The following is a 13,019-nucleotide window of genomic DNA, read 5'->3' as shown; positions in this document are numbered from 1 at the left end:
GAGCAAAATACTTGCCAGCAATCAGTACCCATATAAACAGGGATTAACAACAGGATTAATACCAGACCAACAATCAAGCAGTAAACAATAACCTGATCAAGGATCTACCAACTCAGATAAACAAACAGTAAACAACAGCCTAATCAAGGAACTACCAAGAAGAAAACACTCCCACTAATGCTTTTAAAAGTAAAAAAAAAAAAGGCTCTGATGATTGCGCGGCTCAGCTGGGATCGTCAGAACCCTTTAGAAGCATTTTTTCTACAGCCTCTTTGGCTGAAGAGGCTGTAGAAAAAATGCTTCTGAAGGATTCTGGCGATCCCAGCTGAGTCGCCTGATCCCTTTAAAAGCAATTTTTTTACAGCCTCTTCAGCTTTAAAATTTTTTTTTTTAAATTGCTTTTAAAGGGTTCAGGAAACTCAGCTGGGATCGCCAGAACCCTTCAGAAGCATTTTTTCTACAGCCTCTTCAGCCGAAGAGGTTGTAGAAAAAATGCTTTTAAAAGTAAAAAAAAAAAAGTTGGCCAAGCCCACCCAGTCACATTACGCCCCCACCAAGCCATGCCCACAGAACCGGTAGTAACAAATTTTACATTTCACCCCTAGAGCAAACCCCACTCCCTCTAGCACTGAAGATATTTTCTAGTTGAGTAATGCAGCATCTGCAAGACAACAACCAAGCTCAGAGAGCACTAAGGCGCTACTAAGATATTTTATTCAACTACAGCAAGAGCAACCATCTTGTATTAAGAATGCTTGGGCTCATGCAAGGCTTTGGTAGAGCAGACAACAACATTGGCATTTGATTTGTGTCACTGCTGCTAATTAAGTTATGTTGATTTTAGATACATATTGATTATAACTGTAACTTGCTTACGATTGACTGGCCTGGTGTGAATAGCTGTAAACAAACAAGTCTTGATATTCATATAAATAGGTAGGAACTACTTACTATTTCACCTATTGGGCCTTTTGGTCCCAAAATTCCAATTAAACCATGATCGCCTTCAGGGCCCTAAAAATATAACACAACACTATTTATTTGCAGGTTTTTTTGTTTATTTATCAAATGTATAACAGTTGGATAAAAACCAGATATAAAAACAATAAATATAAATATATATATATAAATATACATTGAGAAATAAAGAGTATTATTCAGTGGCCTCATGTACATGTTTAAAAAGAGACGAAAAGAGCCCTGAGCCCTCACACAGTAAGAGCCCAAGAGGTGGACTTCTCATTCCATGTAATCTTTGACTGGAATTGACCATCATCTTCTATTTAATTCCGTAAGTCATAAAAGGCGCTTAATATTTATTTAAACTGATCGCAAAGAAACCACATACCTTGGGACCTGGAAATCCTTGAAATCCCATCAAACCTTGATCTCCAAATTCTCCCTGTAATATTTTTAGACAAAAGGATTAATATTTTGGAATGACATCTTAATAGATACTTTACATACCACAACAGATACATACAGTGAGTCCTTTCTGGCCAGGAAGTCCTGGTGGGCCTTGATCACCTTGTGTCCCTGGAAGTCCTCTTCTACCTTGCTTTCCTGGATGTCCCCGAAGCCCTTGTTCACCCTGCAGCAAGCCAGAATGAGAATGAATACATATTCTCAGAGAGAGAAAGAATGCCATCAGCCTTCCCAGCTATACCATGTTTCCCCGAAATAAGACCCTGTCTTATATTTTTTTGAACCCTGAAATAAGCGCTTGGCCTTATTGCCATGCGCTCAAAAGCCCGATTGAGCTTATTATCAGGGAATGTCTGATTTGGGGGGAAACAAGGTACTAGATAGGAAACAAACCAGATGAGCTACTTCTACTCTGCTGTAAACTACATTAACAGAATCTTGCAAGACTAAAAGTACAAATATCCCACCATTTCCTTTACAACCTGAGAAGCTAGGGAGGGTCCCTTTTGAGCTTCTTTCTCCACTCTTTATGCAGTTGTGGGCTGTATAGTCTCTTATATGACCATTGTTCCCTAGGAATCATTGCTTTGCCCAACTTCCCAGTGTTTTTCTCACATACCATTACATTAGCAAAGAATCCTTTGTTATTAATAAAAGCAATTAAAATAATTTTTAAAAATCTGTGCACAACTTGTATGTATTATTTCATAAGCCATCCCAGGTCATGTTGGAGTACCTTATACATTTATTTATTTATTTTATTTAGTATGTTTATATAGCTGCCCTCTTACAAACACATTACTCTGGGTGGCGTACAACACAACAACAGTTGCAAACTCCATAACAACCTAAAAACACCAAAAAACCCAAAGTACCTTTAGTCCTGGGGGGCCAGGGCTTCCTGGCACACCTGGTGAACCTTTTGGTCCATGTTTCCCAGGATAACCTGCTAGTCCAGCTATTCCTGGGCTTCCTCTAGTACCCTTGACAAACAAAAGCCAGTTAAACAGAGTCCCTTAAGTCAGCCACCCCATTTATTTTTTAGCAGAGGACAAATACAAGTTTTAATATGTTCAGAATAGCCACTATTATTTCATATGTAAATTTGACAACCATATTCACACACTGTGATGCTACACCCCTGAAATAATAATGCCATTACAATAAGCACCATGTACAACGATGATGCTACCTAAAATATTTATTTATTTATTTATTTTATTTTTTTATTTTGTCACAACATCATATAAAAAGGATTTTATAGTATATAAACATATATATGAGTAAATATTAGGAGGTATAAGCATCAATATATATATAGGAAGAAGAAAAGAAAAGAAAAACAATAGGACAGGAACGGTAGGCACGTTTGTGCGCTTATGCACGCCCCTTATGGTCCTCTTAGGAATGGGGTGAGGTCAATAGTAGAAAGTTTTTGGTTAAAGCTTTTAGGATTATGGGAAGAGACCACAGAGTCAGGTAAAGTATTCCAAGCACTGATGATTCTGTTACAGAAGTCATATTTTCTGCAATCTAGATTAAAGCAGTTAACATTAAGTTTAAATCTGTTGGTTGCTCTTGTATTGTTGCAATTAAAGCTGAAGTAGTCTTTGACAGGAAGGACATTACAATAGATGATTCTATGAGTTACATTTAGGTCTTGTCGAAGGCGACAGAGTTCCAAGTTTTCTAAGCCTAGGATTTCAAGTCTGATGGGATAAGGTATTTTGTTGTTTTCAGAGAAATGGAGAACTCTTCTTGTAAAATATTTCTGGAGTCGTTCAATTGTATTGATGTCAGAGATGTGGTGAGGGTTCCAAACACGCGAGCTGTATTCTAGAATTGGTCTAGCAAATGTTTTATATGCTCTGGTTAGTAGTGTAGTGTTTTTGGAAAAGAAGCTACGCAGGATTAGGTTTACAACTCTTAGAGCCTTTTTTGCTATGTAGTTACAGTGGGCTTTGACACTTAGATCATTTGACATGAAAACTCCAAGGTCTTTAACGGGGTGGGGGTCATCTGTAAGGTAATGTCCATCAAGTATGTACTTACATATCAGATATGATAGCATAAATAAAGCTCTATAAACTAGATTTTAATTCAGAAATTCACTCAAGCATTTCACAAAGCTGAAAACATCAATATCAAACTAGTGTGTTTTCTTGAAAATAAGACCCTGTGTTATATTTTTTTTGAACCCTGAAATAAGCGCTTGGCCTTATTGCCATGCGCTCAAAAGGCCAATATCAGGGGATGTCTTATTTTAGGGAACACAGGGTAACTACCATATCTACACTGGTCAGAAATTCCACCAACATAACAAGATAAAGATGGCTCCAATTAAGACAAAAAGGAGTTCTTGAAATGACCATCTATTTTATTGTAAAAATGTTAAGGTGAATATACGGAAGGCATTGCTTGTGTTCCCATTGTAGCATATTCTGTTTCTACTTAAGTTGATCTTATGCTACAATGTAAAGTAAGCAAAGAAATGGAACTTGCATTAATGAATTTTTGACATAGTTCCTTTCCAAGGGAAAATGGCTGGCATTATTTGAGTGGGAAGTGACATCTGTAGAGAAATACTGACATTCTATTCTTGTCGCTACTGCACATTACTGATGATGCAATTTTTAAAAGACCTCCACCATCAACATCGGAATAAAATTAGTTCAACTATTACTCACAGGAGGGCCTTGCTGTCCAGGTAATCCTGCTTTTCCAGGATTGCCAGGTACACCTTCTGGTCCAGGGTTGCCAGCTACACCTTTCTGACCAACAGGACCAGACTCACTCTGAAAAAAATGTAAATTCTGTTTGAAAGGCCTACACCATCTAGATCTAAGTAATACCCCTGACAATCTGGCACAGTCTATAACCAATGTTATGTAGCTCAGGTTGATAATATGGGATTGAGATTAGATTTGCTTACTTCATTTCAGCTATATGTCCTCTCTGAGTGTATCTATTCATAATAAAATAAGGCTACAATTCCAAAAATACATTTCAAGGATAAGCTATATTTTATGGAGCTTAGTTTCATGTTAACATCTCAAGATTGCAATACAAAAAAAATTCTTTGTATATTTCTATAGGTTAAGGACATTCTATTTGATTTGCTATTTATCTTTCACTGATAATGTGTCTGTCTGCATAAAATAACCTAAACTTATCTATATCTGTATTAGTCATAACTTAAAATAGAATCACTTGATCGATCAATTTACTCACAGGCATTCCAGGTTTCCCAGGCTGACCACTTGATCCTTTTTTACCAATAGGACCCTAGAAATTTCAAAATATTTATTCGCTCACAAACTATAAAACTTAAAAATCAGTTAGAATTCCGAATTTTCCCACCATATTTTTTATTATTCGTTTATAAAATTTATTGGCTGCCCATTTTACCTCAACATAACTCTGGGCGTCTAACAGTGATAAAAAAAAATAAAACTATATAAACTAACAACAGAAGTAAAATAAAATATAGAACACCATGAGCCAATTAAAAGATGGCAGGACGGGAGCAGGATTGGGGGGAAGTGGGATCCATTGTTAATCAATCAACCACCTCCACTGCAACACTCCCCCATTGGGGCCCCAAACTAGCTGGCAAAGCCAGGTCTTTAGGCTGCTCTGGAAATTCAGGAAGGTCCTGAATTCAGGAAAGTCAGGACCAACCTCACATCAGGGGGCAAGATGTTCCACAGGGCAGGTGCAATGGCAGAGAAGACCCTTCTCCTGGATTCCATTAGCCAGAATAATTAGAATAGAATAGAATAGAATAGAATAGAATAGAATAGAATAGAATAGAATAGAATAGAATAGAATAGAATTTTATTGGCCAAGTGTGATTGGACACACAAGGAATTTGTCTTGGTGCATATGCTCTCAGTGTGCATAAAAGAAAAGATACCTTCATCAAGGTACAACATTTACAACACAATTGATGGTCAATATATCAATATAAATCATAAGGATTGCCAGCAACAAAGTTAGGCCAATGGGGTCCACAGCTTGCCTTTTTTGCCAGCACAGGAAGGGACGGCCAATCTCAGTGGGATGAGATGGTCCCTCAAGTAGCCTGGACCCATAACTTGAAGAGCTTTAAAGGTAATTACTAACACTTGAATTGCATCTGGAAACAGACTGGCAATCAATGCAGCTCATGGAGCAATGATGTTACATGGGCCATTCTTAGGGACCCAACAACTACCCGCGTCACCGCATTCTGTACTAACAGTAGCTTCTGAATGCTATCCATGGGTATCCCCATGTAGAGTGCTACTTTCACTAGTCCATCTGTGAGATGAATAAGGCCTGAATGACTGAGTGCATTCTTAGCACTGCTTAGCGATTATAAGCTGACTACATATTCCTTAAGATGTTTGTCCATTTACCACAAAAGATTTTTTCTACTGAGAGACATACTATTGACCTATTGAGGCATGCACCTTAATAAAATATGTTTTGCTTTCAGTCTCAGATTGTGACATATTTTCAGAATACAATTCTACTGAAGCAAAAGTCAGTTTAAAGTGGGAGTTTGAGAGTACAATTGTCATTATAAGAATTGCTTATATTTGTTTCTTTGGAATTTGCCTAATACATCAAGCAGAGATGAATTATGGTACAATCCGTATTTTCTCTCCAAACAAATTCAAGTGGATTTTTACTAATCCAAAGAATGTCTGTGCCTTGTAAGATTATAGATAGCACTTAGCAATAGCACTTAGACTTATATACCACTTTACACTGCTTTACCGCCCTCTACAGATGCTTTACTTCAGCTCCTACTTTTCAAATAACATTCCCTACAAGAAACATGATTGTTTTTCATATGTACCAAAGTTTTAAAAACCTTCTAGGGGTTAGAGCAGAGACATGCTATTGTAAACAAAAGTAAACTAAAAGATCTGCTTAGGAATCAAGAGTTTTATTGTGTAGTTCTTTGGCCACTATAAACCTGGATTTGAGATCTGGCTTCTGGAATAGATTTCCTTCCTTTTAAGAGCACAAAATATCCAGGAAAAAGAGGAAGTTGGTACCTTCACCATCCACTCCAAATCTTCCAAATGCTAGATAACAAATTATCCGGAGCTACTGCTATTGTTCAATCTGAGCAGGCTTATCCTTAGGCAACAAATAGGAAACTTCATGGTGTCATTTAGGTTTTGAATTGCCTCTATTAGAGGGAGGTTTAGATATGGATCATACCCAACCTATTGTCCAATATCTATTTGGAATATTTTTGGTTTTATTACAAAAGAGGCCGGCTCAACAATAAATCTCCGTGTTATACTACTAAAGTGATGTGTTTTATTATTTATAGTTATTTTATTTGCATAATCTTTTTCTATGTTATTTTTGCATTTAGTTTTACTTGCTTAACCCTGCCATAACTTTTATATCTAAGTTAAATTTCTTCCTCCTTTTATCTACTTTTCCATTGTCAATCCTTTTCAGTCTTCTTCTTGCTTTAGCTACACTGGAATACTAATATCTGCTGATCTGTATTGTATGGTTTGGTTTTTGTTGGCTCAACCCCCTCCCATATCCTCTCCTAGGCACTTCCTTTCTAGATACCTTTTCCCGGCTCTAAGTAGGATATCACTAATGATGGTATTCCGGCTGGGGCAATTTAAAATAGAGGTGGTGGCAGTGCTCTAGGCAAGGGGTGTCTCTTCAGTCAGAGGGATTCATGGAAGTAAATTGGGTACATGGGGAAATGAATATGTGTGAGTCATTATGCAAATGATGCCATAACTCATTCTTCTCATTTTGACATCATCATGGTTATTCTGGATGTAATTGGATGTAATTGGATTCATTAGCTTCATCAATACCATTTATTTCACCCTACGTTCTAGGGATGAGAATAGACTTATAACATAGCAACTAAGGTAACAAAGTATTTACGGATTTTAAAGCAGGGGTCCCTAACCCTTGGGCAGGGTTGGACGGTTGGACGGTCTGTGGCCCGTTAGGAACCGGGCTACACAAGCAGCAGGGCAAGTACGCAAAACTTTATTTGCACAAGCGCAGTATTAGGTTACACACGCAAAACCATCCCCTGCCCTCCCTCTTCCCCCGCAGCTGCCCCCGCCGCCAGTCTGTACAGCCAAAAAGACTGGGGACAGCTGCTTTAAATCACTGAATAATTTTATTTTGAACTTTTTCCCTAAAAAAATTTCCACTTTCTACTTACTTGAGATCCTCTTTCTCCTTTTGGTCCTTGCTCACCCTGTTCACCTGGCTCACCCTTTCGGAAAAGAAAATGGTAATATAGATAATGTTTGTATGATATCAAACCAGAGGATAAATAGAGATTTTCTCACTTGTTTTGAAAAAAAAAATGCAGAATTACAATGTACTTTATTAGAGACTTACTGGTGGCCCTTGTTGTCCAATAGCACCTCTAAGTCCTGGGAGTCCTGGGTGACCCTAGAAACAAGAAAACCTATTCTTGATTAAGGAAGTTTCCATTTCTTTCAAGAGTATAAATTCTAAAATGCTAAGTTTTGCTTTAATTGACTGATGGCACAAGAAAGCAGCACCTCACTGAGATAACTTTCAGATATATCTATGTTACAAGAGAAGGGTGGCAGTACAAATCAAAAGGCAAACAATGCCAAAGGACATATTACAAATACACATACACATATTCTTCGATGTAGTGTGTTAAGATCTATTAACACACACACATTTATTACACTTTACCGCACAAAACATATGTGTCTCTTATTCCACTGTATTCTTAAAAATCTTGTCAGTTTTACTTGTTGATAAGTCTAAAATCTATTCTGCTAGGTGCCTTGTGGTATCTGTGAGATCTTGCTGCTTTTATTAAATGGATGGAACCCACTTTTGCAGCATATGCTCTGCCCTCTTTTGCTGTAAAGGTGATGTGAAATCCAAGCCTTTTCCTAGTCCAAGTTCTGTATGATGCTGACATGGATATGATACTGGTTATCAAAAGAATAACAAAGAAGTTTTAATCTTATTTATTTCCCTGTTCCCTAATCTTGTTATTCAGTTTCCAAGCATTCATTCTGATAAATTGATCCTGAATTTAGGGTTTAGTTTTTATGTACAATTAGTTGCTATGCTTTGCAATTTTTTTCAATAATCGATGTTTGTCCTAAATTTATTTTTAAGAGATATTCAGATACATGTACAAGAGAGTCATGTTGCTGTAAGTTCATTACAAGTAACATGTACATAAACACCAAAATAAGTTTTACCATGTAACCTATATCACCGGGTTCTCCTCTCTCTCCCCGTTCACCAGTAGGACCCTAGAGAAATAGCCATAAAGAATCCAGACTGTTTAAAATTTTATTTGAAATACAGTTACTGCTTTTTTTAAACAAAATAGCATATCTCAGGAGGGAAAGGAAGGAAAAACAAGATGTTAGCAAATTCCAAAACACTGTAAAGCATCACTGAAATTTAATTTGTTATTAGTTCTACAGAGCTGAAAGAATATATAACCACACGAGTTACAGTGCTGTCTAAAAATACTTAGGTTTTGAATCATCCATGCTGAAACCTAAACATTTCAAACTGAAAAGTAGAACTGGCTAGGGCTTTTACAGTAGATGCTAGAAAGTTTAAGGAAATGACTCCTCATAATAGTAATTTGAATTTACATAGAACGTAAGTGGTTCACATTATTTCATACAATATATTTCTGCTGTCTAATATGTTTATATACAGAGTAATATTGTCTGCATACAAATAGATGGCCAAAACCTTTAATGGATTAGTTAAATTCATCCATGCATTTACTAGTTCCTACATCAGTGAGATAGCTCCTATCTCTTCAGTGATATAGCTCCTATTTTCCTTTGTTATTTTCAGTGCAGACTGAAAATCAACACAGTGTATAACTAATATTACTACTAACCTCTAAACCATAGTCTAAGGATCATGGGTTGCATCAATAGGGTGTGGTACATGTGCAAGCATACACATGCATATTTTAAAACATTTTGTATCTATTTATACATTTTTGGCTGTAAGTTTCTGGCTAAAGAAAGACCTACTGGTTCACCTAGGGTCCCAGGTGGTCCTAGCATTGAGCTGTCTTCCCCAGGGTAACCCTATAAGGAAAATAAAATCAGTTGTTTATTGGTTATGAAGTCTAATTTTTTTTTGAAATACATAAATTATACATATTTTCCTTCTTTAGTATATGTGTGTTACACACATATGAACACAAAATATTGCTCAATTTATATAACGGATTGAGTCTGTGACAGCAAACTGAAAAATAATTATTTCATATTTGTTTTAAAGAACTATGAAGTAACACATTCAGTCACCTACAATACAATTTATATGTGTGTCTATTTGAAAGTAAATCGAATTAGGATTGATGAAACTTACTCTCAGTAACAGAACAATAAACATTTTATAATTTGTAAAATTCTTTGATGTAGAATGTTTACATTATTTTCACTATTAATAAAAAAGTTATAGCTTAGGTTTTTTTAACATTGATTAAATGTATTTGTAAAGTCATAATTGTCTTATACAATATTTCATTTTCAATTTCATTTTAAGGTATGCCAATTAGGTATATTCAAAGTGACAATAAAGTTATTCTAAATCTAAGTCAAAGTCTAAGAGATAAAAATTTTGTCAGCAACAGTTGCTTTAGTTAGCCAAACGCTCTAGCTTTGAGTCTTCAATGCTAAATCTTTGTAAGCAGAAAAACCAGGCTTTTGATTCAGAATCCCATATGTTTTCCAAGTAAAGCTGCTTTATCATTAATGTCAACAAGTAAAGGTAAATTTATATTTACACCCTTTCAAAAAGCCGCACTCTTTGAAGCTATACAATTCCTTTTAATGTGGAAATTTTATCAAAGATCCATAGAAATTTATGAAGTTTTTAAAAAGGTAGGAGTTCCATATGCAACTTGGAAATACCATGCTAGCAAGCAGGGTGATCTAAGTTTGCAGAAGACAAACAATATGGAATGGAAACATTCAGGATCAATTTTAAAAGATTTGGGGCTTTAAAACTCTAAATGATTCAGACTAGAGTATCTGATGCTTACCAAACTTAGAAACCAAATGAACTGCTTCATTTCAAGTAGATATCAGGATGATAGGTATTACAAAATTGCTCACAAATTTTTACTCTAGAATATACAAAATTCTCTGTCTTTCAGAGAATTCTTAAGACATTTATTATTTTCATTTATATGTTACTGTTGTTCTTCCTCACTCATAGCAGTTCTTCATTTCAAGGAGGAAAGAATGGCAATTGTGTGAAGTTTTTCTATCATGTATCTAATGGAATTTTCTAAATACTACCTTTTGAGTGCAATATGGTCTAAAATAGTGGTTATCAACCCTTTCTTGAACATGGTCCCCCTTAAATACCTTTTGTGGCCATGGACCATGGCCACAGACCCCTAAGACTTAACTCAAATTTTAATATTTCTTCAAGCTTTCACAGACCCCCCTGTAACATCACGGCCCCCAGGGATCTGTGGACCACAAACTGAGAACCTCTGGTCTAAAGATATTGAAAAATACCTTAAAAACTGTTATAAAGTACTGTTTCTGATTTATAGAGCCAGTTTGATGTGGTTAAAGCATTTGGCTAGAAACCTGGAGACGTTGAGTTCTAGTCCTGCCTTGGGCATGAAGCCAGATGAGTGACCTTGTGCCAGTCACTTTTTCTCAGCCCTAAGAAGGAGTCAATGGCAAATCACTTCTGAAAAATCTTGCCAAGAAAACTGAGGGACTTGTCCAAGCAGTCTCTGAGAATCTGACATGATTGAATGAAGAAAAGTGATTTACAAGATTTGATGGTGATGGTTTCTACTAATACATCATCAAACAACAGGGGTATCTTGAGAAATTGTATAGTGGTGACCAAGCCTATTTATTACTTTGCAAGACAAATAAAAGCAACAATCTATTCATACTGCAGTTGGATACCCTCCTAAGACTCCATTAACTTTTCATGGGCAGTAGCTACACAGCCAGATAAAGTCGAAAGCTTTAGACTTCCAATGTTATGATATCTGCTATAGTGAATGATTAAATGATTAAATTTATCAAATTCTTCCATTTATATTTTTAATGAAATGAGAAAAATTAAGACTCATGCAACAATGCAGACAAAATCTGTGAATCTTCATGGTTGCTAGCCAACAGAAATTTGTCAGTAAATGCAAGTTTCATCTTCTCCTTACTTTCTCTCCTTTGGGTCCTGGAGGGCCAAGTGCTCCTGGCAGACCTTGGTGACCCTAAGAAAAATACATATCATGCAATATCTGCAGTTAAAAAGAAAAACACAAACAACAAAAGAGAAATAACAAAAATACTTTTCTGCGTAGAGTGATTAAAAAAAACATGATTTATATAATCAGAGTTGCCTTGTGGTGAGACAGGAGGCAAATAAATTTAATAAATAAATAAAATAAATCTACCTGGACAGATTTTTTTCCAAGGCTGATAGAAATTGAGCAATTGGCATTAAATGATTGATGTTTCATAGTTATATTTATCCATTTACTTATCAAATTTATATAGCCGCCTAGCTCACCAAGAAAGCAACTTTGGGGGTGCACTACAAAACTAAATAGTCAATAAATACTTAAAACCATCATAATTATTAATTATTAAAACATTAAAACCATAAAAAGAATTTTAAAAACTGAGCAAGAAGAAATATCAGAGAAAGGGATGTTAATGATTATGGAGCCACCTAACTAGTTCATCCATTCCTTGGAGGCCCGAGGCCTGCTGGCCTAACCAGGATTTAAGAGATTTTTGGAACTCGGAAGTGATGAGGTCACCCTCACCTCAATGGAGAGAAATTCCACAGCACAGATGCCACAACAGAAAAGTCCCACCACCTAGGCCCTGCCAAATCTAGTTCCCTTGCCGATGCTGATGAGGGTTTTAAAAAATCTAAACATTTCTGAAGAATATTCTAAAAAATTATAATATGATTTCCACAGCTGTTTTCAAATGGATACACTCATAATTGTTGAAAGCCAAAGATGCTTTAAAATAGTATGGGCTAGTAATCTCAAGAAGTTTAAGAAATATGGAATCAATAAACAATAGCCATTCGTCCGCCATCAATACATCAATCAACCAATAGGAAGGCACCACATAAATACGATTCATAGAATAACCCAAAGTGCATATTCCAATAGAGAGAAGTTCCCTGAAAATGGGCTCCAGCACAAATCCAAAAGCTCAGAAGTTTAAACCGTTAGTCCCGGTGACCAATCCAGATTGGATTTTACAACATTATCCTGAGACACGTATTTGCTTTCATTCATTAGATAACAATTATCATAACATTAATAGAATAGTTGGGTAGGCCCATGAACACATTTCAGAAATGTATCATACCCCATAACCTGGAATTCCTGGTTTTCCTGATGATCCCATTGCTCCTAAATGTCCCTGTACAAGGAGAATTAACACATTTTAATATTTTAATAATTTCATTAGCAAAGCTATCAGTTCATATAATACTTCTAATTGGAAATATTCACAAAGCATGGAAATAGAGAGAGTTAAGCATATTACCTACTGGAAGTAATACAGTTATGC

At 36.0% G+C, this 13,019-nt stretch overlaps 1 protein-coding gene across 1 annotated transcript in view; it reads right to left on the bottom strand.

Annotated features, from left to right (window-relative positions):
• The window catches only part of COL24A1 (collagen type XXIV alpha 1 chain), a 169,416-nt gene that overhangs the window by 23,247 nt on the left and 133,150 nt on the right, over positions 1-13,019 (bottom strand). The window contains exons 40-51 of the mRNA XM_058174721.1: positions 12,816-12,869; positions 11,642-11,695; positions 9,474-9,530; positions 8,670-8,723; positions 7,816-7,869; positions 7,634-7,687; positions 4,657-4,710; positions 4,113-4,220; positions 2,301-2,408; positions 1,484-1,591; positions 1,349-1,402; positions 952-1,014 (exon numbers count right to left, since the gene is read on the bottom strand). Of these exons, the coding sequence (XP_058030704.1) occupies positions 952-1,014; positions 1,349-1,402; positions 1,484-1,591; positions 2,301-2,408; positions 4,113-4,220; positions 4,657-4,710; positions 7,634-7,687; positions 7,816-7,869; positions 8,670-8,723; positions 9,474-9,530; positions 11,642-11,695; positions 12,816-12,869 (822 nt within the window). The remainder of the gene's footprint in view (positions 1-951; positions 1,015-1,348; positions 1,403-1,483; positions 1,592-2,300; positions 2,409-4,112; positions 4,221-4,656; positions 4,711-7,633; positions 7,688-7,815; positions 7,870-8,669; positions 8,724-9,473; positions 9,531-11,641; positions 11,696-12,815; positions 12,870-13,019) is intronic.

This window comes from Ahaetulla prasina, chromosome 3 (assembly GCF_028640845.1).
Source record: "Ahaetulla prasina isolate Xishuangbanna chromosome 3, ASM2864084v1, whole genome shotgun sequence".
Taxonomy (NCBI): domain Eukaryota; kingdom Metazoa; phylum Chordata; class Lepidosauria; order Squamata; family Colubridae; genus Ahaetulla; species Ahaetulla prasina.
This window is presented reverse-complemented; position numbering and strand designations above follow the sequence as displayed.